The 25,863-nt window shown below is 40.9% G+C and overlaps 2 protein-coding genes across 6 annotated transcripts in view; one reads left to right on the top strand and one right to left on the bottom strand.

The window, feature by feature from the left end:
• Positions 1 to 1,215: 1,215 nt before the first annotated feature.
• chfr (checkpoint with forkhead and ring finger domains, E3 ubiquitin protein ligase) lies at positions 1,216 to 23,069 on the top strand. 3 transcript variants are annotated; one of them, XM_085293331.1, is made up of 19 exons: positions 1,216 to 1,267; positions 4,888 to 5,072; positions 5,930 to 6,071; positions 6,805 to 6,904; positions 8,777 to 8,886; positions 8,987 to 9,046; positions 9,467 to 9,655; positions 13,486 to 13,569; positions 13,717 to 13,864; positions 14,570 to 14,724; positions 14,901 to 15,063; positions 15,196 to 15,398; positions 17,398 to 17,514; positions 17,831 to 17,914; positions 18,541 to 18,611; positions 18,774 to 18,861; positions 18,947 to 19,054; positions 19,188 to 19,260; positions 20,089 to 23,069. In XM_085293331.1, the coding sequence occupies exons 3-19, from the start codon at positions 5,969 to 5,971 to the stop codon at positions 20,129 to 20,131; spliced, it is 1,899 nt and encodes a 632-aa protein (XP_085149457.1). In that variant the 5' UTR covers positions 1,216 to 1,267; positions 4,888 to 5,072; positions 5,930 to 5,968; the 3' UTR covers positions 20,132 to 23,069. The 3 variants fall into 3 exon arrangements, with proteins under 3 accessions (XP_085149457.1, XP_085149458.1, XP_085149456.1); XM_085293332.1 differs by having other exon boundaries at positions 5,876 to 6,071; positions 9,467 to 9,625; XM_085293330.1 differs by having other exon boundaries at positions 5,876 to 6,071.
• Positions 23,058 to 25,863, bottom strand: part of LOC146561901 (uncharacterized) — a 26,820-nt gene continuing 24,014 nt past the window's right edge. For 2 of the 3 annotated variants that reach the window (XM_085293327.1, XM_085293329.1), the window contains exons 6-7: positions 24,535 to 24,768; positions 23,058 to 24,315 (exon numbers count right to left, since the gene is read on the bottom strand). In XM_085293327.1, the coding sequence (XP_085149453.1) occupies positions 23,656 to 24,315; positions 24,535 to 24,768 (894 nt within the window). In that variant the 3' untranslated portion in view covers positions 23,058 to 23,655. The remainder of the gene's footprint in view (positions 24,316 to 24,534; positions 24,769 to 25,863) is intronic. The other variant, XM_085293328.1, reaches the window with a different exon arrangement.

The raw sequence follows: 25,863 nt of genomic DNA, 5'->3' as shown, positions 1-25,863 counted from the left end.
ATTTTATTTGCTTGTAATCTCTCTCGCCCAGGCTAATAGGCGTTTTCGAAGGGCGCGCCTGGGGGGGGGGGGGTTTAAACAGCCGACCATCTCCAAATAGAATGGCTGCTCTCTAACTCTCCCGCTCTGCTCCCTTTGTCTTTGATATGCAGGCAAAGGAGCTTGACAGTCTGGGAGACGTGGGAGATTTGTCGGCCTGTGATCTCCATGCCTCCCTGACAAATGAGCGCCTTTGGCAGGGCTGCTGGAGGTATGGCTTCTCTGCCCTGCTGGAATCCTGATGAGACTACTCTGGACCTGCTGGTAATGAAGTCAGGGCACAGGACCAACCTGCTGCCAGAAATGACCTTTAATCTACACACATGCAGGCCATTTGGCATGCGATGACTCAGAGTTGCACAAGCAGCTTTGTGCTATTACATCAAGCACATTTTTCACTGAGATGTTACTAAAATAGACCAAAAACACACAAGTTCAGTCCTTACAGAAATACAGTCACCACATCTTTTTTTAAGCTTATTTAAGAGAGAGAGAGAGAGATGCTGCTATGTGGAAAATAGTTGTTTCGTATTTTTTGGAACAATATGTTACGGCTGATGTTTTATGTGTATTCTTCTTGTTGGGCAATTTAGGATGCAATCACCATCCAGTCAATCTTCATTACATCGGACTCCACTGCTCCACCAAGCACGCAATTGCTTGACATTGATTCTGCAGATTCTTTCAGCCCATGTAATTCCTCACACGGAGCCGTGCAAGTAAAGATCTTTCCACCGGCGTGTCTGTGCAAAGTAAGACGTTAACAAATCACAACCTTAAAAATCTGAATCCCCTCTGACGATAAATGCGCTCATTTCAGCTCCACGCTGAGCATTAAATAGCTGACATTGATCGGGTGCATTTCCCATTCCACAGCGAGGAATATGAAAGCCTCAGTAGGTCCAATCCAACATGGTTGCCTTTGATTTCAGCTCCCACTCTCGGTATTGACTCACAGGAAGAACAAGCACTACCCCTTGTGGCCCAGTTGGCCCAGTGCACTGCGGGTGAATGACACATCCAGCTGCTTCTGGGCCCCTCCTGATAAGTTAACCTTGTGATCACATGCTAATGCCTGATTAATGTTGCAGTAATTAGACACAGCCTTTCACACTTAGTTAAGAGGACATCCTCCAGCAATTAGCCCGAGCCGGAGAGAGATAATTTCAGAGAACACAGCCAAATCACGTTCTTCAGCTCGCCTCCATTCCCACTTGGCAACATTAAGGTTTATTTTCTCATTATTTCATTTAATTACTCGTTTGATGTTTCATGCAGCTGCCACAAGTAATCTTTGATCCAATTAGGAAATGCTGATTGACGTGAGCGTGCGCATGGGATTCAATAAGCTGCCTTCAATTTGATGTTGTGACTATATCAGGGGATCTGTAGAGGTTTCGCGTTCTCCACTGAATGCCATCTAATAGGTTAATAATCTCCCTTAAAAATGTTTCTTAATAGATGGCACACCTTTGTTTGCGCGTGTGTGCACAACACGCGTGTGTTCCAGCACGTGCGCACTGCGCAGTTTCTCTAGCAGATATGGAGCAGCGAGGAATGAATGCGCTAGTGAGGAGAGGGCCCTGCGCTCACCATCCTGCCGCCTGCCCATTAATAATACATTGGCACAGAGTAGATGGAGGTTTGCTGAGATTAGTCCTTCATTAAGGACTCGTTTGCTTTTACAGAGACACCTTGGTCTTTTTTAACCAAGAAGAATCAGCCCACTTGTAACGGGACTGGAATCCTATATTATATTATATTAGTCGTTGCAGTGTGAAAAGCGACTAGAAGCACTGTGATTTCCTATCAAGACAAAGTAAATGTACATTTAATAACTGTGCATCTGTAGTTGCATAACTATTTGCGTCTAACTGGAGTGGATGAGCAACTACTCCTAACTTTCAAATGCATTAATGTAATAGTATTTGCTACATACGAAACACAGAAAACTGGTGCAGGTGAGTCATGTCTTAATATAGGTCACATTACAGTACAGTAAAATTCATTTAGTTCCCAAAACTGTGTGGAAATATATCTGTGCAATTAATTCCCAGCACATCTTTAAGGAACCTTAAGAGTTTTAGGAGCTTGAAATGGAGCCTTGTCGTGTTACCAGGAAAGATGCGCGAACCATTTGGTGGATTGAGTTTTAAATGTTGGGGACTGTTTTTCCTGACTACAAAATGTTGGTCCTGCATGTTACAGGTAACTTAAAGCATTCACAGACTTATTTGATACCACATAAACAGTTATAAGTATACCATAGACATTTTACTTGAGATCCAAGCATTGTATGACACATTTAAGTTGCATTAAAATGGTGCAAAGGCAGAAGAACCTACATTTTTCTTTGCATTAATTACCCTCTCGAACTCTCAAAGTATGTTGAAGAATAGAAGGGAAAAAAAGTTTTTTACTGTGTTTGAAGAAAGATATGCTTGTTGTAGTGTAGAAGTAGTGTCATCATTAAGTTTGTTCAAATGGTGCTGTGAAAAAGTCTTGAGCCACCTCCAAGTTGTTTATATTTTTTGTATTATTTCTTACTCCACGTTTTTAAAGATCAAAGTTTTTCTTTGGACAATGGCTGCTTTTATGCTCCTTTTCAGTCCAGTCCTTGTTCCTGATCATTGTCGGAGGGGTGTTTTTGTTTATCTAGTTCTTGAACCACTGTTGTGTTTACACATGACAGACAACCAGTTCTTTTCTGTCTTTAGACACTTTGCTACCAGGATGCTGCAAACATATTTGTCCCCATTTCTTTAGTTGGATCTATGAAAAATAAATACACAAAATTCTGTTTTTGCCTTGTTCACCAACAAGGTGATTTCCAAAGAGATGTTAGCCATAGTGTGTCCTTACTAGACTGGACAAGTGGAGGACAAAAAGAATAAGTGGGAGACCTAAAAGAACCTCTTACAGCAGGTGAACAGTATCTGAATCATTTGTTTGAATCTGAGCAGAGCGTAGAGCCCTGTACATTTCAGAGCACTCGGATTATCAGTAGACACTAGTGACTTGGTTCTACTTGCAGTCAAACATGCCCATGTTATAACACTGACTCCACCATGCCTGACAGCTGTGCAGCCTATTTCAGATGTTTGTTTTTTCAGTGGAACCAGGTATTTGCATCTCATAGTAAACTCTCTGTATTCAAATTCGTGAAGCCACTTTCTGGATTGTAGACTTTGACAGTGTGCACCTGCCTTCTTCAGAGAGTTCCTCATTTGGCTAAATATCATGAAGGAGTTTCATCCATTACATTTCTTTGCAGTCTTTCAGCCCTTTCAGTGTTGCTGAGCTGGCCAATGCATTTCTGCTTTCTATAGTATTTTGTATATTTAGCCACTGCTAAAGGTTTTATCATCTCTCTGATAGGATAATTTGTCTCACTTGCATCCAGATCTGTTTGGATATCAGAGTTCACTGGAAATTTCCTGTGAGATTTCCAGATAATTTTGAGCCTCTGAAAATTAGAGACTGTATATAAATGGTCTCAAATGCAAACCTTTCTTAAAGGCTTGAATTAAAGCTAAAAGGATGTTGAGTGTTTGATTTAAAATCCACTGTGGTGTGCACAGAGGTCAAATTTAGCAGGAAAAATGTGTCAGTGTGCAAAAACATATCTAAATCTATTTAGTGAGTGACATAAAGAATTGGCTGAGGTTTTGCTGATTCTGGGATGTTTACAAGCTGGTGATGCAGCAAAATATGACAGCTCTATAAGGCAAAACACAAAGGCATGCAAAAAAATACTTCATGTGGGGACTCAGGAAATTTAACAGCCTTTTAATTTTAATGGGGAAAATATTTTTGTCTGTCATGCTGTCTTGTTTATAATAGCTTGAGGGATAGGTTTTGCATATTCATGCAGAGGCTGTTCCTGTGTTGTTAACAACAAAATAACCTCGCTACAAAGTCCGCTGTGAAGCTGTTTTGGAGCTTATCACCAGCCCCTCTTCAAATCCCAGTTATTGTTTTGAAAACTTTAAGGACTGAATGGAATAAACAGATTTACTTACTGGAAATATCTGCTGGAACTAAGTGAAACACAAAGGCCCACAAATCCATATTGATTCATGTATTTCTGACAGTCCAGTATTTGAGCATGTACAGGTGCGGCGGTACGAAGCCAAGACATTTGGTTTGCAAAACTTAAATTTAGAGTCGAGCTGGAACATTTTCATTACTCAAGCCTGCAGCATTCAACTTTGGAAGACCAGAAATGTCTGGAGTACTTTATCTACCTCCTCATCGTTACCTGTCAGCAGTGGAGGACAGCCAGGTGCTTCAGCTCTAAGTGTGCGTATAAGGGGGGGGGGGGAGTGTCTCATCTAGAACCCAGAGGTGGGCAGATCAATCCAAATATTGATTCTATAGATACCACCGCTGGTATTGGTGTCAGATCAATACTAGGATCAATACTTTTCATCAAAACAGCCTTCTGGTTTTTTGTTTTGTTTTTTTTTGGAAAGGAAAAATAAGCCTCAAATGAGCCTTTTTGTGTTGATTGTTACATCTGTTTTATTTATAGCCTACAGTAACTTAAACAATCAAAAATATTTACATTACCATTTGTATTCCAGCTCTCTAAAAAATCTCGGTTTCAAACCCATGAAAAGCTGAAAGATGTGTTTTGTTGTGTTAACCAAGAATTGTGGGATAGAAAAAATCGCAGGGACTTGGTGGTCATTAAAATGTGTTCAGAATTTGCAAATTGATGATAATTCGCCTCCTAAATCGTGACACGCTGCTCTCACCTACATAAGCTGCCTTTATATAATAAAAGTAAAGTATCTGTATTGGAAATACTGGCCCTGTTTTTACTTGGTGTCGTATTGATACCAGAGGAGACGCGCAGTCTGTGGGAAGTTGAACCCAGTGAATCCACGACGTGCCCCTCCTCCATCAGCTGATGACGGTCAACCCAAAGCTGGGCAGGAAGTGCATCTTGTGCCTGAAGCTAGTTGGAACATGAACGGGAGAAGCTCATTTTCACGCAGCTTCTGGGATAACAAACTAAGCTTTTGACGGTAGGGAAACCGTTTCCGACACGACATATAAACGACGTTACAGACATTGCTAGTACTCGCACCGAAGAACTACCGTTTTTGTCTTGGTCGCAAAATATGAACGGCTGCTAATGTTAGCAGTCGCGTTAGCTTATTATTGAAGTTGTGTGTGTATACGTGTGTGTTGGTAACTCGCCGCACCTCGTATTTAAGAAGTTGTCACCTTGATAGCTGACAGTTGAAATAACCTTTCCCCCCCTAACATGTAGCAGAGCATAGTCAGCTAGTAGTTTATCTATGTAGCAGGCAAACTCACGTATGTCAAGCTAAGCCCAGTGTCGTTAGGGGGGGTCTTCCCCCCCATCATTTCGTACCAAACTTCATGAGAGATTCGTTCAGTTTAATGTAGCTTCGCTGATGTAATAATGTGCATTTCTGCACTAACGTGTTTAGTCTGTTTGTAAACTCATCCTACACGTAAACATGATGTTTAAAACTAGATATGTTTAACAGGACTTCATAAACACAGTTCGAAGAATTATTCGGCTTAAAAAGTAATGATAAAATATTTTTTAAAAAAACCCAAAAAAACAAGCTTAGTAAAATAAATGCTGGGTTGACGTATGGCTCTTGTGTGTTAATCTGAAAAAAATAATTTCTAATTATTATTAGTGTCTATAAGAACACCAGTGTTTTTAAATGTAAGCATTTGCTTCTTGTTAACTGTTAATAGTTGGTGTGAGTGACGAAGAAATTAAAGAGCTTTGTAATTTTATCATAGGCAGAAATTTAATTTCACTTTCTCTCTGCTACCATGTTTCTAGGAAATCCCCTGAAAAAACGCCAAAGTGAAACTTGTTTTCTCTTAACTTCTGTAGAAAAAGGGGGGGGAAGAAACACAACAAGCATCCTGGGACATGGACAGTAGGAGAGGACGAGCGTGGGGGAAGCTTGTCAAAGTGGACTCCAGTGAAACTGTGATGCTGTTCAACAGTGAATGCACGGTTGGCAGAAAAAAAGGTGGTTAAGTTTGACTGTGTTTGGGAACGAGAAACGATTGGCATTAAATTCAATGCATTTTTTTTGTTTGTTTTGCTTTGTTTTTATCTCCTTTTGTTTTGAAACGCTTAATTTTCTGATGCCTATTAACAAATGACAGTCCTGTCAGGAGCGCAGACGTTGCTGTCAGTGTCTGGAGCTTTTGAAACCTCCCCCTTGAAAACACAAAGCTTTCTTTTAGTGAACCAAACTTAGACAGGCCCTTGTGATGAGAACAAAAGACATCCATCGAGAACATGCGTGCAGAATATTAAGTAGATTTTTTTTTTTGTTTGGGTTTTTACTAAAGAAAAGGTTAGGTCTATAATTCCCCCTGTGTCTGCTTTTGTTGTCGAGTGCTTTTTGGGGGTCTGCCTTTTTGCAATGCAAAACTGCTAGGTTTAATTAGTTTGCTTATGTCTGGGCAGCGAATGATTTAAAAATGTCACAGCAGCACAATTTCAGGTATAACATGCGATGTTTTTAAAGGCTTAAATTTGGCTAAAGATTAAAAACTCAATATAGATAGTATTGGATTAATGAAGCATTGTTATAGAATGTTTGGTGGAGGGGGATTTAAAAATATGTTTGTGCTGTAATGGTTTACAGATGCCTTTTATAACCTATAATGTTCTCTCGAGATGGGCTTTTAAAAGCAGAAAAACTAGGAATTTCTATATTTTCATGATAGCAATTTTCATTTTTTTGTTTCCAGGATGTTATCTTTCCTTTCCAGCGAATAAACTTGTCTCAGGGGAGCACTGCAAGATTGTGAAAGATGAAAGCTCAGGGCTGGTGTGGCTTGAAGACATGAGGTACTCCAGGCTGAACTTTTGTACCACTCATATCATTTGCTTGTTTTCCCAGTGGGCCAAACTGAATATCATTATAAAAAATAATAAGCTCTCTGCTGCACCGTTGAGTAGAAATAAAACTCTTAGAAGAAGTTGGTTGAAAAGACACTGGGAGTTATCAGAAACGTGTACCACCAGGTTGAGAATGTCCTACTGAGACAGAGGGAAAAGAAAAAGGAGACGCATACACTTTAAAGCTCCTTTTCAGTCATTCACTTTTTTCCATTAATCTGAGAGCATCGTAACTTGCTAGCCTATTATGGATTTTGCGATTTTAAACTATATATTAAGCCACCTTCCTGTTTTATAGGAATACAAGCAGCTGGCAGCCAGCTGAATCGAGTCCCCTCGAGATGTGCTCATTAACAAAGACTCATTCAGACTGATGGCAACATGTAGGCATTTATAAATTAGACCGCAGTTGTTTGCAAACTTTTGACAGTCTGTCTGAGAGTGACTGCAGTCAGTACAAGTCAGACTGTGACTGTTTGCAGAAAGGTTGCCTTTTATCAGGTGACCTGTGTAATCGCCTTGGAATCAAAAACTGTTGTTTATTAGGAGGCAGTTTTGTCAAGATAAGAGTGTTGATTTTTCAGTTGAGCTGATTTAATGTAAGTTTGTTTGGATAGTGGCACATGAGATGACTGCTTGTTCTATTCCCAGAGATTTTTCAATTCATTTAATAAAGTGTTGATATACGGAGGCCTGTATTGATACAATATGACCACAATATCACTCTGCTGGATCAGTTTTTTTCCCCCGCTGCAAAAAAATGCACATCTTCACTACCTAGTACAAAAATGGACAGTTCACACACTGAATATTTAAGTGGGACATGGTGAGCATTAGTTCCTATTTGTTCATAATGCCCCTTTGTAAAGCAGACGTATAAGCTAGGGCTGCTCTATTATGGAAAAAATGATAATCACGATTATTTTCACTGATATTGAGATCTCGATTATTTGACGATATTTAACAATAACAATGTATTGAATAATGACTTTAAAAAATAATATAAAATAGTGTGCAAATACTGATAACAGTGCAAATGTTTGCAATATAAGAAATCAATGAAAAATGTAAACATCTATGTTTAGTGAACTTTGCAGTGTTGCTCTGTGGTGCAGCTACGACACCGTAGCAAAGTTTACACACTATGTCTACTTGACCCACGTCTGACTCCGCCAACCCATAATGTTTCCACACCACTGAAGTTTTTTACCTCTCTTTTCAACCAACAGCAGTCACTCTCCTCTCCAAATAACTTCTGCTGAGCTTTCCGAGCTTCCCTCGGGTCCTCTTAATCAGCGGTCCCCAACCCCCGGGCCTCGGACCGGTACCGGTCCGTGAGTCGTTTGGTACCGGGCCGCGAGAGTTGAGGCTCAGGTGTGAAATGTATGGTTTTCAGGGTTTTCAGCGTTATTTTGTTATCGTTTTTATCGTTAACTCCGTTTTCCTGGGTCTTTTCACGTGTGTTATGAATAAATCTAATTTTTTTCGGTACCGGTACTAGTTTTATTTTGTTGTATTTATCCGCGACACCTTAAAGGCCGGTCCATGAAAATATTGTCGGGCATAAACCGGTCCGTGGCGCAAAAAAGGTTGGAGACCGCTGCTCTTAATTGTTGTGACACGTGTTCGAAACGCAGAGAGGTGCGCTCGATTTGTCACACGGAGCAGCGCGAGAGGAAAGCACGAGGGAGGGGCTAATAATCGGCTCAGTCATTTTTAATGATCGTTGAAAGCCCAGATCGTAATCGTGATTAAAATTCGATTAATTGAGCAGCCCTAGTATAAGCAGTATAGTTAAATATCATGTCTGTCTGTCCGTAGCACTAATGGCACAGTGATCAACATGTCCAAACTGGTCAAGAAACAAACTCACATGCTGCAGAATGGCGATGTCATCTACTTTGTGTACAGGAAAAGTGAACCTGAACAAAGTGAGTTTTGAATTTGTGAACTATAACAATGATATATTATTTTGTATGTGTGTATATGAAGACAAAAACGCGTACGCTGTGTGCTCTTGTCACCCTGTAGACATCGCCTATGTTTACCACTCCATCAAACTGGATCAAACCGCTTCACAACACAATTATGGTGAGTACCTGAGTAGTTCCCCACAGTTAATTTGTCAAAAGGAGCTAATTACACAAACCAGCCACAACACACAACATTAAAACCACCTGGCTAATGTTGTGAAGGTACCCCTTTGTGCTACCAAAACACACTCAGTTTCTGGGAGCCCTGCCTGTCCTTAAAGTGTCCTGTGGTGTCCAGAGCTGGTCGGTATCAGTGCTTGGTGGGTGGTACATGCCACTTAGTTACATGAATGCAATGGGCTACTGTTCACCAGCAGCATATTACACAAAAGCAACACGATCAAAACGAGTCACTTCATCTGTCTGTGATTTTAATGTTGTGGCTGAACTCGGTAGATCTTTACTTCTGTTTGTTTTGTTAGTCATCTCCCACTCTGTACTCAGACTTCAGCCCACAGCCGTCCTCCTCCTCTTCCAGGTTCAGAGATGGCCCTCTCTGTAGAGCCTGTAATGCTCTCAAAGGCTCCTCGGGATGCAACTCAGGAGGAACCTCAACCCTCTACCTCTGCTTCACACTTCTGTATTGAGACTGCTTACTCTTCTGGTGCCATGGCAACCACAGGCTCTCCTGTGACTGGTGGGTTCTCTACTCACGCACTTTTAAAAGGTTGGTGTGCAAAAGGACAGCGGGGAGTATTCATAAGATTAAAAATCACTCTTTAAAGTCTTACATTATGTACATTTACCGTTTGGAGCTTCTCTAAATTACTTTACGTCTTCAAATAGAAAAAGAGTTAACAGCCACGTCTTTTGAATGAAATGATAAATGGGCCGCTTCTTGTATAGCATGTTTCTACTCTACTTGAACACTTGAGCTCTTTATACAACATGCTTCATTCACACAAGCACTCCTTTGTATGTCCAAGTGCTTTCTAGCTAACATTGTGATGATCCAGGAGCAGCCTTCCCAAGGATATGCTCTGGCATGCAGACTTTAGCAGCCAGCGGTCGAACCACCAACCTTCCGATTAATAGATGACCTGCTCCAGGGCCAAACACAAAAAGCATTTTTTTCTGAAATATTACAATACCTAAATACAGATTTGACACAGCACTGAACACTGATAGCACCTGCGCTTTCTCGCCCACTCTTCTGTCAGACAGCAAGCTGACACACTCACTGCAGTGGGACACGTTGCCTCGCCTACTCATTCACTCACTGCGCTGTCTTCTTATTTTAATTTTCTCATTTGCTCCGGTTACTTGTTTGGATTTGGTGTTAAAAACAAGTGCAGAGTCTCTCTGACCGGTTTTGGTGCATAAAGAAACTGATGGAACGCTGTTTCAAAATATTTCAGCTTTAAATCAAAGAACATTAAGATGAGAAACTCAAGTGTTGCAACTTCTGACAAAACAAAAAGCACCACATTCACATGTTTGTAGTTATCTTTTAATAAATAATAACCCCCCATGACCTCAGAAATGGTTTATCAGTGATATATAAGTATTGAAGTTGAAATTCTATTCTTTTTGCTTTGTATTTACTCCAAGTGAGATCAGTAAAGCTGGAGGACAGTCTTTGTGTTGGTGTTTCAGGAAATGTATCTAATTGATCTCACAGGATGGGTCATCAATTACAACATTTCTACACTGTAAAATATTAAAAGGGCTAATGTGAGGAATTTAGAATAAGACATCAGGCTGTTTACACATGACCAGTTAATTAGAAATTATAGGTGCACTTTATAAATTCCCCTAAACTGCAGTAAGTTACGAGATTTTCTCTCACTCAAACAGCTACAGTGAAAGCTTCTGCTACTGGAAGGAGGGACAGATAATTAAATGGAGATGAGCTGCTATACCTGCCTGAATCTGATATAATTTACCTTACCAACCAAACACAGGTGCAACAGATTCATAAAAAACGACGAATGCCATGTTCTCACATCATTTTCTAGTATTTTTATAACATCAGCCTTGTTCTTCTTTCCACTCGTCACAGTTTTCTACTTCTAACTGCTTTTTTTCATACTGAAGGCTCATACTGGTTTGTGGCTTTGAGCTGGAGATATTTTTACCTTTAGCCACTTTATTCTTGTTAGCGTGTTTTTAAATTTCCATGTTAATGAGGGAAGGTGATTTCAGCGTCTGATCAGGTTTGCTGTTAAGAATATTTTCATGCTTTACCAAACTTCATGTTTTCAGTCACGTTGAAGAGCTTCCATGCTAGCTACATGTTAGCTTGTGGCTGCTGTGAGTGTGTGTTGAGCATCTGATATATGGGAGGGTGACCAGCCGGTTGGTCTGACTCAGAACACTGAAAATTGGTCAATCGGTGCATCTCTATTAGGAAAAATGGCAGCGTTTAATAAAAGTGTGTTTCAGATAAATCCCCGGTACACTCTGCATTTGAGGTATACAAAGCCCCTTGTGCCTGCTGCATGGACTAACTACAGGATCTTTAGATTGCTTTGGTGGGAATAGTGTTCTGTGGTCATGGCTCTCAGAAGTTTGTTGCAGGGAACTCCTTAGAAAGACAACAATACTATTTTCTCCAGATGAGACAAGTAAAATATGTGTTAATTGCTGAGCAGTAGAGATGCTATTTGGTGGCTTTCTGTACTTCTGAGCAGAGCAATGTGAGCAGTTTTCTCCTGCTTTTGTTCCACATGTAGCTTCAGCTCTTTGATGGAGAGAGTCCAATAAACGTGGACTAAAACTGGCATTCCCATTTTCCCAATTTCTCTAATTCCTCTGGAAGGCAGCCACCGAATAGGTTATATTAATATAGTCCCTGTGTAGTTTGTTTTAGCTGTCTAAAGTCTGGTTGTTATTGCTTTAAAAAATTATAATATTGCAGGTGTTTAGTAAAATATAGTTGTAGAAATGAATATTGAGAATAATAATAATGTAATTGTTCTGACATAAATTGGTACCACCAGCTCATGTGTTTTGACAGTGTGACGGATGATTAACTGCTGTAGAGGAGCAGACAGTGAGCTGTGAGGACTCTGTGCTGCTTTTTGAAACTCTGATTACAATTAGTGAGGGAAGAAGATGATTTACAGCTGATCAATACTGAACTTTACGCTAATTCAGCTTTATTGTTTGGCACGTGTCCAGCTGGTCATTATTGATTATATCTGGCCCGGTGTTTAACTGCCATTTCTGTCTGCTTTCATCTGCTTTGTGTATTGATTTGTTTCTCAATCTTGAAATCTTAGGTTCAGAGTACTCTGCTGGTACGGTGCCATTTTCTTTACAGTCACTCTCTGCAGTAAATAAACAAAGATGACTATGGTAAAAGAAGCTATCCTCAGCAGAGTTATGATACATGGTCAATAGAAGTCATTTCATCCATGTTTTGCCAGAACACAAAAGGCCAATGAGAATAATACCATGCTGAACCAATCACGTGGCTGGAATAGTTGGTCATATCAGGTTAGGCTAACAGATCAGCTCCATGGAAACACTTGTGTTACCTGCATACATCTTGTACACCCTCAGCTGTTTAACACCTGCTCATTATTCGGGACACACAACCATGTTAGCTGGTCACAGATTACCAAGTGACACTGTCTGCTCAATAGAACCTCACAATATGACTTTATTTTATTTTTTTAATTCAAACTAAGTAAATGTTCCTTATCTTACACCAGCTTAGACAGCTGGGCTGCTGGTACCTTGTGTTCACACTCAAAATAACTTACCTGATTTAAAATGAATAAACGTGATTTTAAAAAGAGAACAGTCTGAAAGTTTCACAAAAAGCCAGGTTGGTATCATTTGTTTCCAACAGGTTGGTAAGTAAGTGCTGTTTATTTTTTCAGCATGACACGTTTGTTGTAGGTTAGAGCACTTGGAGTTGATAAGTGTCTTAACATAGAGCTGCAGTGCCGACCAGCGTGTCTGAAGTTTGATGGGATTAAAGACTCCTACAAACACATAAAGTCGCGCTCACCACCACTAAATGCACTTAACTGCAAATGTGATCTCGGCAACATTACAGAACAATGCTTACGTCAAAAATAAATGGATTTAGTAAACTGGACACTGGTGTCATACTTTGCTACCACATCAGGTTTCTGGTCAAGTAGCACAGCTGATCCATATACGAGCCTCACTGGCCACCTCGTTTATATAATACGGCTCTTGTGTTTCTCAGAATTTGTATTTGTTTATTTATGTATTATTTATTTGCTTGAACCACAGTTGACTGAATGTCTGGTAGTTTGCTTTTGTTTATCCTTGAAAGTTTGTGGGATTATTTAAAATACAGCTGTAAAACGGTCTACAGTATAATTTTCATGTTCCACTTGCACTAAAAAAATAAAGAGAGAGAGATGGATGGATAGTCATGTATTGGTTGATCCAATAAATTTAGACCAGACTAAACTTAATTGGAAAATGTTGTAATCTGTGATCTATTAAAAACAAGTAGTTTAGAGCATTGAAGTCATTATTTGACCCACAACTGTTGTTCTTTTGTCTCATTAGGCCAAGCTAACGATCCAACCACTACACAGGAGGAAGAAACAGAAAACCTGGAGCCAACAAGCAAGAGGAGGAAAACCGATGATGGTTAATGAATATGTTACTTTGAGATTAAACTAGATTCCCTTAACTTCTCTGATTTTGTCAGAGCCATCATGTTCCAAGCCACATTTCATTTTAATCTCACGCTTTGTGTGTGTTCTGATTTATAATGTGCACCTACTGTGTTTACAGATAAATCTTATGAATTAGGTGTGCCATGCAGCTCAAGGCCAGAAGTGGTTAGTTCCTCAAAACCACCAGTAGAAGGGACTAAGACGGATAAGATGGAGGAAAGCTTGACATGTGTTATCTGCCAGGACCTGCTACATGACTGTGTCAGGTGACCTGATTTATTTCTTTTTCCTTTCATGTTTAAGTTACAATAAAAAAAAAAAAAAGGTGTCTGCTTCTGCCCAACAGTATATGTGGCAAAAATAGTGTTTGTGCAATTCTAACAAGCTTGAAACAAAGCACACAGGGTGTTGACCTGTCGCTCGCTTTAGCCTCTTTTCTACTGGTACTTAACTAGACTACTCAATTTCAGTCGCTTTCCATTACAATTGAACAGTATCTCAGTGTGCATGAGATCGCTATAATTTCTGCCTTTAGGTAGAAACCAAGAACAATAACAGGTGGTCACATTTCCCTAAATGAAGCCATTGGATGGAGCTGTAAAACCCGCACGGTGCAAATTACCCTGTCTAGGTGTAGTGCAGCTATGGTAGTCGTTTGCAGCGATATGAAAGTAGTTGCATGTAGATAGCAGGTAGCTATACTTTCTATTGGCGGTAGAAATAGTCCTTTATGTGCCTGGTCCAAGGTGTTTAGAGTGATGTGAGTGAGCAGTATGGTGGGAACCAAGTAGAAAGTCTCACCAGAGTGCTTCCTCATTTACCTCACCTCCAGCAATGCTCATGGAGCAATGACTAGGATCATTATTAAATGGTAGAACCTGGTTAATCTCTTTGCAGCTTCCAGCTGTTGGGAATGTCTGATCCTATGCCAATAAAGGTGTGGGTTTGGTTTTTTTCTTTTTTTCCTGTAGTTTGCAGCCTTGCATGCATGTCTTCTGTGCTGCCTGCTATTCTGGCTGGATGGAACGCTCTTCCCTTTGCCCCACCTGCCGCTGCCCTGTGGAGAGGATTCATAAAAACCACATTCTCAACAACCTGGTAGAGGCCTACCTCATCCAGCATCCAGGTGTGCACAGTGGACCCCCCTTTTTTTTAAGTCTTATTTTGCTCTTTGCCCTCAGCCACTGTAAACCTGCACAGATTTTTGTCTTTTTGTGTACCATTGATGAAACACGAGAGATCGGCGCACTTAACTTTACTTGATTTCCTTAATGAGCTCATTCTAAACAAACTGTCCCACAGAAAAGTGTCGCAGCGAGGACGACCTGAAAAGCATGGACAGCCGTAACAAGATAACTCAGGACATGTTGCAGCCAAAAGTTGAGCGCTCTTTCTCTGATGAAGAGGGCAGTTCAGATTACCTCTTTGAGCTCTCTGATAATGACAGTGACTCCTCAGATATCAGGTAATAAATCAGTAATAAACCTGACATGTAGTTTTGTTTCTTCTGTTGTTTCAAATCATATTTTTCTGTAAAATCATTTTAGATAGGTGTTGTAGCGAACAAAATCTTATTGTGATGGCTCCTTGTCTCCAGTCAGCCTCTGGTGATGTGCAGACAGTGTCCTGGCTACAGGAGTGATGTGAACCAGCTCCTCTTTGCTTCGAGCTCAAGCTACTGGTTCCCTGGTCTGCCAAGTCTACAGCCTATGCCTCCACCTCCCAACCCAGTTAGCGAGGAGGCGGCTGCAAAAGCCTCAGCAGAGATGCCCTCAACATCCTCGGATAATAATAATGAGTGTAAGTTAGAGGAAAAATCAAAGATTTTAGGAAATGTAATAAAATAACTGCTATTGCTCAGCTATAGATGCCGTCGTGTCACCACTGTGTCTGTTTTTCTGTAAATAGTGGCATAAATAGTAGGGGTGCAACGATATTCGTATCGATATTGAACCGTTCATACAGTGCTTTCGGTTCGGTACGCATATGTATCGAACAATACAACATTTGTAATTTATTTTATCAACTTTCCTTCTGACGATGCTGTCTGTGTTGAGCGCTCAGTGACTCTGCGTTCGACTACTCCGCCTAGGCTGCACTGTCGAGCGCAGATCCACTGAGCGCTCAACACAGACAGCATCGTCAGAAGGAAGAGCGCAGGGCAAGCTAGCAAGACAGAAGTTAAGCTCTCCTTGCAAGATGGACCTCCCCCACCCTCATTCAGATCTGGCATTTGGAATTATTTTGGTTTTCATGTGACGTATGACCCTGAAGGTAAGCGCGTCATGGACTAAAGTAAAACAGTATGTTGGATGTGCCATGCAATGCTCAATTACATGGGTGGGAACTAGTGTGTTAGCGCAGTTAGCTCGTTAACGTGTTGGCCGTCTAGCCCCATGCACGGGGCGATCGGCGCCGTGTTGTGGCGTTAAGGTCATTTCAACGAGATTAACCTGAAAGCACTAGTGGGAACACAACGAATATGACTGCACATTTACGCCGACATCATCCTAGTGCAAAGACAAAAACAACAAGCATGCTACTAACTTTAGCCGAGTCACTTAGACAGCTGTTAGCACATGATTCTCCTTATGCTGCTGAGAATATAGCCCAGAAGAAGCGGATAGTATAGCTTTTATTTTGGAAAGAGACATTTCTCTGTAATAAACTCTCTTTTCCAAAGATGAGTGATTCCTCAATCAGATACAGGGCTTGCAAACTCGCTAGCCTGACGTCCTGGAGCTAGCGATTTTTTTCAGTCGGGCTACCAAAATCTATCTCTTCCCTGCCCGTCGGGCTATTGTAGGAAAAATATATGTCAATGCTTTTGCATTCTTTCAGAAATGTAGCTGGGTAATTATGTCATTGGCATCGGTGAGCCACTGTCAATATGTGACATATTGAAATCGCGTTTGAATTTGCGCTTGTTTTTTTGCTTTCACTTTGCAATCGTGCGAACTGTGTATAGAGAGCGACAGCACTGATCTGTGAGTGATGATAATTTGTGCACCAATTCCTCTGACATCGTCTTATTAATCGTTAGCTTACTATGCAAACATGACAAGTGAAATCTCCCGCAGCTTAAACATGTGAGAGGTTGATCGCGCAGAGAATCGCTGAGCTTATGTGAGTGAGTGTGTAAAAGCAGCAGGATTTATATTTGACTACGATGACCTGGATGACTGAGAACCTTCACAGACAGATATATATTTTAGTTCTGCTGAGCCAAATAAGACAGGTCAGGGTGAAGAAGTGACAGCCAAAGAAAAGCTTACCACAAAACGGAGAAGTTATGACAAATCAGACTATAAGGCAAAAAGAAAGTGCAGCTTTATGGTTTCATGGACAAAATAATTTCTGTGGCTGCAATATGACGAGCTAAATAACCAGGGCTGCACATAAGTGGTCCGCAGGTGCGCATTCGCTGTCAAAATAAAAAACACGCACAAGGGTTAGGGTTAAATTTAAAAACTGTACTTTTGAGTTAAAATATATATTTATAATTTTAATAAATGACAAATTAAAAAGGCATGAACATTTTTTTGTATCGAAAAAATATCGAACCGTGACACCAAAGTATCGAACCGAACCGAACCGTGAATTTTGTGTATCGTTGCACCCCTAATAAATAGGCGTCTTTGTGGTTGGCACTCTAACACCAAACGCGTTAAACAAGAATGATTGTGTGGTCAGACAGTGCATGTTAAAGCCCCCTTTAGCACAACAGCAACATTTCTCCTGATTTGCTAACACATCTTTGCATCTTGGCTCTTGTCCAACACTTCTTTCCTGCCTGCAGCTCCTCAGGAGTACCGCTGCCCCCCTCAGGGCTGCCATCTCATATGCACCTGCTGCCTCCAGCCAATGCCAGACAGACGGGCCGAGCTCGGCAACCAGCAGGTTATTGCTCAACAATGTGAGTGGCATCAACACCTGTTAGTCCGTCTGCTGAAATGTAACGTCTGCGTTGACTGAATATGATTGACTACAATTTGACTGTCACTCAGAAATTTGCATGCAACTATAGTGAAATGCAAAGAGATCATGTCAGATAATACAAGACTGTAAGCCGGTGCACAGTGGACTGTGTAAGGCTGCTCTGTTTATGTAGCCTTGTGGTATGTATTCTATATAGAATCGACTGATGGATAAATTCCAAATTTGTGAGTCATATCATATCTATAAATAGATTTTTTTGCACCTTAGATGGATGATTTGTGGTGCTTTGGCAGGTGTGCTGTGCCAACGACCTTTCTGTCATATGTACTGGGGTTGCCAGAGGATCGGTTGTCAGGGCTGTCTGGCTCGATTCTGTGGTATGTATCTGTTTGAGCGAAATAGCTCCAGGATATCCTGTGTTCACTGTAAACCTTCACCCTTGTGGGATTTGTTTTGGCCTCTAATTGAAAGGACTGAATCCTGAATAGTGCCCAAATCCAATATTTGTATTTTTCTTTTTTCCTATTATATGAACTATGTTTACAAAAATCCTAAACACTAGACGTAGCATTATTTTATGGTGAATACAGTGTATGATCTATCACTCTGAAAATGTATTATTATTATTATTAGAGGCATTAAACTATAACTGGTATGTTTTTCAATAATAAGAGTTCATTAAGTACAGTACTGTAGCAGCTAAACAGTTGAGATAAAGCACTACTCCTAAAGAGCTTTACACAATACTGTAAAAACACAGTATTTGCAGCAGATGAACAGTATCTGAAATTCATTACCTTAAGAAAAACAGCACTCATTCCCATTCAAAGCCTTTTTGTTGTCAACTGTTGTCTTTTTAACACATTTAAAAAAAACTCTCCAAAAACTGTTTGTTGTTTTTACTCTGAAATTAAAATTTGAAATGGTCTGAGAACTGTGAATCAGCTAATTCATTAGTGTTATTATTATGTTGACAATTAAAATCCACTTTGCATTTTTTCAGACCTCAACCTGACTGACAAATGCCTGGATGGTGCGCTGAACAACAATAACTACGAATCAGAGGTCCTCCGGGTAAGATGGACTTGTATCCATTGTTTTATGAGTCAGTATTTTCGTTGACCACTTATTTCCAGTGCAATAGTTAATGCAGTGGTGTAAAGCACCAAATAAATGCAGTCATCTTACAACCTGTGACCTGTATGTCAGCATGTACTCTTTCCATCCTTCCACCAGAACTACTTATCCTCCAGGGGGCAGTCTTGGAAAGATCTGCTGAAGGACTCTTTGCAGGGTTTACAGCAAGGAAACTACCTTCTGACAGGTGAGTCCACTGAAAGTGAGTGCTGCAGATGCACTGTACACAGTGCTGTTTAGAATCAGAGCAATAACACTCGATCTTCTCTCAGATTGTCGTATCTCTGCAAACGCCATCCTGTGTTTCTGCTGTGGCCTGCGAGCCTTCAAGGAGCTGGCCTACAAATACAGACAGAACATCCCTTCATCTGAATTGCCAGGTCAGAAAATCTTACTAAATAATTTGTGACAAAAGTTCAAGTGCTCCTTTTTTTTTTTTTTTTTTTTTTTAACTTTTTTTTAAATATATCTAAACCTTTGCTGTACTAACCTCATTAAATATTCTGTCTTCAGCTACTGTAACGTCTCGTCCAGACTGTTACTGGGGACGTAACTGCCGCACGCAGGTGAAGGCGCATCATGCAGCGTAAGTCAGTGAAACTGAAGTTGCTGACACTATGTAATGTAATGCCATTTAGATTTTTTCTTGCTGTCAGTAGATCTAATTAAAAAAAGCTGCTGACCAGCAAGAAGTGCAAGCCCGTCATTGTTGTCATCATTATAATGCCAAGGAGCCCAACTGCACACAGCAACCCAAAGCAAATGCACTGTAACACTAATATGTGCCCCGCTTTTCTATTTGATATGATATGCATGCATAATGATAATTGTATATTGGACGTCAAATGGATAACGTTATGCAAATTGAGTTTGTTTGCCGTTTCAGATCAGCTTCTATGCATTTATACGCTTATTTTGAATAGTTACAGCTTGGTTAGGTACTAATACTCTAATGCCAAGTACTTATTTATTTTAGTAATAAATATATGGAAGCACAATGCATTCACTTGACAAAATAGTGTCCCATTTGCCTAAAATAACAAGATAATTATCCCAGAAACTCAGATTAATGACCCCAGCTCTAGTGCAGTTGGAAACGCTGGGAGATGGTGGCATCTTTGAGTGATCCTGATGGTGTTGTTACAGGCTGTCTAGCAGACGTAGCAGTGTTTCTCAATATGGCGTTAAGATGTATAACGGTGCGTTACACTCGATTAAAACATTAGAGCTCCAAGACACCGTGGTGTTTTTCACTCCTCTTGCCACTAGGTGGAGTCCTTGTATAAACTGCCAGATAATTCTTCATGTTTTAAAGATCTGTGCCAGCTTGTTTTAGTTCCTCTCACCTCATTTGACATTTGCCTTTACAAGCAAATCTTACACCACTTTTCCCCCCTCTTTATTTTAATTTCAGGAAATTCAACCACATCTGTGAGCAGACGCGTTTCAAGAGCTGAAGCAGCAGCGTGGCTCGTCTTCCCTCAGCCGTGTCAAATTGACATAACTGAACATCTCGTACATTCGAGGAGGCACAATCACTTTTTGCATCCATTGTTGCTAACCGCTTTATGCAATAATCCCAGTCAGATATTACAATCAAGTCTCTATGTACAGCAGTGGCAAGGGTGTCTCTTCAGTAACACTATGCACATTCATATAGAATTAATTGCAGAGTTCAGAAATGTGTGACGCTGCTTCTCGGAGTGAAGACCTTAATAGATAATTTACACAATGCTGCCATTTAAATTCTCATCTGTTTTTCTTACATTATCTGCCATAAGCGGGTAATCAGCTATTATTTGCCTGAGCAGTTCATTTATTTGTAAGGTGAAGTAATTAGGTTCTCCCTAATAAATCTGTCCTCCAGCATGTGCAACAAAAAAATAATGCGAATAAGGCAATCTGTATGGATTAGAGCCATACATGCTTACAAGCGCTTTCTATGTACCCCCTTAGCCTGGGTAAGTTGAGGCTTAATAGCCCTTATGTGTATTGATGTTTATTAGCTCTCTTACTCGGTGTAGAATCCAGAGCTTCCTGCAACATGATGCTGATGAAAATATGTTGATGTCATTAGGGGGAAACAATGATGAGTAGTGTTAAGTAACAGAAATTGTATCATGTTTATTGGGCCAAGAGAACCAAAACTGCTGAATTTAAACAATATTATTAAATGTAAATGCACAACCTCCAAGGGTCTTTTTCACAAGGGCATTAGTCTGTTTCCAGGCAAAGGTGAAAAGCCATGTATAAGCAGCTTTCACATAATGGTGTAGATTTGTAATCCCAGGTGATATCTGTGTAGGACTTTGTCTGTGGGTAGGGGATCATTGACTTGTAACACTGCCAGAGGGCCTGGAGGCCTCTGTTGTGTGCTTTTGCTCTGGATAATCATCTCCAAAGTGATTAAAGTATAGTAGGAGGAGCGCCTGGCGAGAGATGCGTGGGAAGGGCTAATCTGTGATGAAATGCACGGTTGCGTAGAACAGAGGGAAAAATAGATTGCACTCCAAGCAGCTAGTAATAGTTAAATCTTTAGTAGCATGGAGGTTTGACATACTGCTCCTGCAGCATGTAGTTACTGAACAGTTGTGCCAATACAAACACAACAGTGCATTCTGTTGTAAAGTTGTCATTTGCAGCTACGTGTTATTAAGGCTTACCTTAGTTGACTTTGTTGGATTTTGTCCAGTTTTTCTCTGGTTCTTTCCTCAGGTACAGAAAGCTGCTGGTTTTTGTTTCATTTGCAGTATAACCATGTTTGGTGGTTCAAAATTCTGTTAAGTCCTATTGAATCCAGTGACCATTTGTTCATCATCACCCAAGTGTCAGAAACGCATGCAAACATGCACAGAGAACTTTTGATGTCTACTGTAAAGGTTGACAAATCAGCCTCTTATGGCCTTATTTAGTGTGGCCAGATTTAAGCGTGCACACTCATAGGGGCCTTATATTTAAATACAAGGATGAAGGAGTAGTCTGTTAGTTGACTTTTACCTAGAGTCACTGTAGAAAGTGCTGGAGGATGATGTAGAAGCTGTTAAAGCAGGTGTTAGCTGTCATCCAGTACATTTTGTGTGAGTTCACTGGTGGTATTGTTTTTCTACATTTATGTAGTATTTTAGTTGACTTGAAGAGAAAACAAAAACGTACTGAGTCTAAAAAAAATCTTAGTGTTTATTTTTTACTGCTGAGAATCTTTGCACATATTGTCGGCTCATTTTTATTTTGCTGGATTATATCGAGCATCATGGGAAAACTGTCTGTATCCAGTGTATGGGATATAAGTAAGGCTCATAAACTCTGATGAGTAATCATGAAAACTTCCATTCCAGACTGAGATGTGAAGGAGAAATGCAGTAGCCAAGAAAAAAATCTCTTTGATAATTTGAACCAGTTGCTCGAGTGTGGTTTATTAAGATTAACATTTTCTGCGGTTAATGTGGATGAAACGTGTCGTTTGGGAATCATCAGGTTTCCATTAGCGTACTGATAGAAAAATTGAATTGTGAATGGGGCGTTTCCCTGGCCTCTGCCTGAGCTCCTGATTTGAATTTGTTACGTTAGTGGTTTAGGTGTTTCTTGTCCTTTCTTTTACCCCCTCGGTTATGGTGCATCTACGTTAGCATTCCTCAGCAGCTCAGGCCCTCAGCACAAGCCCGGTCGATCCCCTGATAGAGTGGCTGAGTTTTAATTATTCCCTACAGGAGATCTGGGGACCCTAAGCCAACAACAGTCCCAAGCCGCTCCAATCAGGAATTAGTATTAGAGGACTTTGGAGAAGTGCTTTGCATTCTCCTTTGAATGGTGTGTGTTTGGGGGGAATGATTGTTATGTTGTATACTAAGGCAAATATTTACTCACTTTGTGTGCAAAAGTCTGGACCAAGCTGCTCAGCAGTATGGAAGAGGCAGGTTTCATTCTACCTCAGCACAGCTCCCAGGAAAGTGGGAACAAACAGGCATCTGTCACAGTAACATCAGCTAAGAGCTGCACATCTGTCGGTGCGAGAGATGAACGAATTTTCGGATGCCTAAAAACTATTTGCAATGCACTATTTGAACAATTAGTCTGGACTATAATCAACTGCTAGTGTGAGCAGCACTTGGCACATGCAGAAAGTGTTTGGTTTTCATTATGAGAAGTCTCTTCACACTGTTGTATTCTACAATTGTCTTTGAAAAATGCGTATGGATCTGATTTTGCTGTTAATCTTTACCATTAAAAAAATGATACCTGAAAGAAAAACTGACTTGCTTTTGTTAACTTTGAGTTTCTGTAACCTTTGAACATGTGATTTCAGTGCAAATCTTCATTCTGACTTTGAATGGTTTCAAACAAGTTTTTACTCTGTGTAGCTCTGAGTTAATCAACAACACAAGCTGCAAATGATTTTGCCTTTATTAAAACTTTACATTTATTCATACTGACTTTTTTTAAATACTATTGTGAATGCTAGTTCTGTCTTTATGCTATGTAATGGTGTATATTGGTACTTAATATGCTTTTATTTTGATTTCCCTTTTATAATCCAGCATCAGTCTTAGGGGTACATACTGAATGCCTGAACTGTTGTAGCATTAATATAAATGTATTATCTATGCTGTGTGGAACACTTTTAGGTAATATGCAACTAAGTATTTGCTACGATGTACTAAAGAAGTGTCCCCATGAAGAAGATCAAAAAAAGAAAGCAAAAGGCTGGCACAGGAAGAAGAAAATCCACAATGACAGAGCTACTGAAAACAGTGCCGTGGTTGGAGTTACAACTCACTGAAAGGTGCGAAACAACAAACTTTATAAAAATAGAAAAACTACAGTGAGAATAATATGCGTGTATACCAACAGGAAGCTACAGGAGATGCAATTCTGTAAGAGTTGATTTTGGAAATTAAAGGAGTAAGTGAGATGTATCCCAGTGACACTAAGAGTTCAGAAATGCAGAACTGGCCCACCAGAGTCCCTGTTCATCACCATCGTGTCACATCTGGTTGGTCACACTGCACAGCCCTGTGGACACACTGAGAGATGGCTGGCTGCTGTCGACTGCGTTCGACTCGCTGGAAGAGAGTGAACCGACCCCTCCTGACACCTGGCTTCCCCAAAGCCTCCACTCTGCTCTGGGCCTCTGGGAGCAGAGGTTGGTGCTTCCTAGAACAGGCGCCTTGCCTTCCCATGTCCCTGTAACCAGCCCGTTGAGCAAAGCGGATGCGGAGGTCTGCTCCAGGTGTTCGGCTGGGACCAGAGGCTGCCGGTCCTCTTCCTCAGAGATGGCAAACACAGGCACGCTGATGTGATCACCCTCGCCTGGGAAATCTCGAGCGTGGCCACTCTCAATTTGACACTGAGGGGAGGAAGAGGCTCTAGAGACGGGCTCTGAGGAGGAGGAGCCCGGGGCCTTCGCCAGGTCTGCTGTCGCTGAGAGGAGGCCAAAACACGTCCCTGTGAACCGAGGACGTCGCAGGTTGCTGGTGGAGTTGAGGCGCCGCTGTCTTTGGGCAGGCTGCGTGAGGGGATAGGAGGCATTGCTGATGGATGAGTCTGAGGCTGTGCTGGTATCTGCCTTGCCTTCCAGGTGAACATCAGAGAAAACCTTCCTGCTGTCGCCACCTCTGCAGTTAGCAACCAAACTGGATGGAGTCTGGAACGATATTCACAATTAACAGACTTTAATTTAACCAACTGGTGATGGAAAAATCCTGCTTGTTCACACAAAGTTTTCCTAAACTGCTCATTTTACATTTCATGAACATTCTTCAAGGGTCAGTTCATCCAAATCATATTTTACGTAGTCTGTTGGTAGAATCTGACCATTCAAGTAGCTTCATTTTATTTTGTATGTAATGATTGTAGTACTGACGCTGTCCACCAGCTTGGTGAAGGGACTGGTGGAGTTCCAGCTGCACCACTTCTTATGAAGCTGTGGCAAAGGAGGGAGGAAGTCCTGGAAGGTGCGGACACTCCACGCCCTCGGCCTGGCACAGCCGTTGCCATCCTTGACTGATCTGGATCCAGGTGAGGTGGAGGATTCTAGTGGTGACGGCCAATCGCCTACAGGACCAGTGTCACTGTGTCGCAGAAACCTCTCCCGCTGCTGAAAGATACACGTAGCAAAGTATAAGAAGCTACATGCAAGTGAAAACATCACATGATAGGAAAAATGCAGCTACAATCTTTAATATCTTAGGCAGCTTTTACTGAGTCAAGCATGGGTCAAAAACAGAAGCACTACCTCATCACGAAAGAAGAGGAGGAAAAAAATATTCAGGCACCAAGGAGAGTGCAGCAGATGTGTATATGTAATAACCAAATTAAGACACCAGTAGGAATATTGTAAGAGCAGAAAACCAAATAGTTAAATCTCAAACAAACAAAGTATTCTCTACTGTGCTGCACTTAAACTGCTGCCAAATCAGCAAATAGCATCTCTGTGCAACAATGTATTCCCTCAGGTGTGAACATTAGGAACAACTGTCTGCTGGTTGCACCTGCTGCATTTCCTCCTCACCTGAATATCTCCCCACAGACTTTCCTGTGTACCACATTAACGGATTAACAAAGGAAGTGTTCTGATTAGCCTAGCTCTGTCACACAGCCAGCCAGCTGAGCATGTGTGGCTCACGTACAAATCTCATCATTATTAAGTATATTAAAACTGTCGAGAGAACAGCGCAGGCTTTGGAACAATTTTAGAGACATCTGTGGTATTGCTGAAGCACAGCTATTACTGTGGGTCGTTTACACTCCGGGACCAAAACAAAGAAGCATTTTAGGAGTCAGAGCCTCATATAGGTCATTTCACTTGAGCTTAAGAGGCTAAATATCGACAACCTGGATGTGTGGAGATCGCTTTATAATGTCTTGGGAGTTGCACTCATCAGAGAGCGATAATCCGTCCCTCAGAGTCACTAGCAGCTAGCTTTGTCTAGACAAGAATTAGCTAGGGGTTTATATAAAATGTTCTTTTCCACGCCAAAGCCTGAGAACACAATAGGAACTTTTAGTCTTGAAAGATGAGGCAAGAACTCAGTGCACTTATACACTGTAGTTCCAAAGGTGAGACTGGGGACCATTTAGGGATATTTGGAAAAGTTTGACGTACTCCCTAGAAAATGGAACAAGCCGAATAAAGTCTGTTGATTTTCAGACGGCGAGGAATGTACCAGACCGTTTTGATCCAGACTTTCTC

This window comes from Mchenga conophoros, linkage group LG12, assembly GCF_057382185.1.
Source record: "Mchenga conophoros isolate Kocher_MC1m ecotype Shallow Benthic linkage group LG12, M_conophoros_male_GT1.1, whole genome shotgun sequence".
In the NCBI taxonomy this organism is placed as follows: Eukaryota; Metazoa; Chordata; class Actinopteri; order Cichliformes; family Cichlidae; genus Mchenga; species Mchenga conophoros.
Note: the sequence above shows the minus strand (reverse complement) of the source record. Positions and strands in the feature narration are given on the sequence as shown.

Excerpts from the sequence above, each read along its gene's own strand:
- chfr (XM_085293331.1), top strand. The coding sequence starts at position 5,969 with ATGGACAGTAGGAGAGGACGAGCGTGGGGGAAGCTTGTCAAAGTGGAC. Across the intron at positions 6,905-8,776 it reads GTGTGGCTTGAAGACATGAG|CACTAATGGCACAGTGATCA; the intron begins GTACTCCAGGCT and ends GTCTGTCCGTAG. Across the intron at positions 9,047-9,466 it reads CGCTTCACAACACAATTATG|GTTCAGAGATGGCCCTCTCT; the intron begins GTGAGTACCTGA and ends CTCCTCTTCCAG.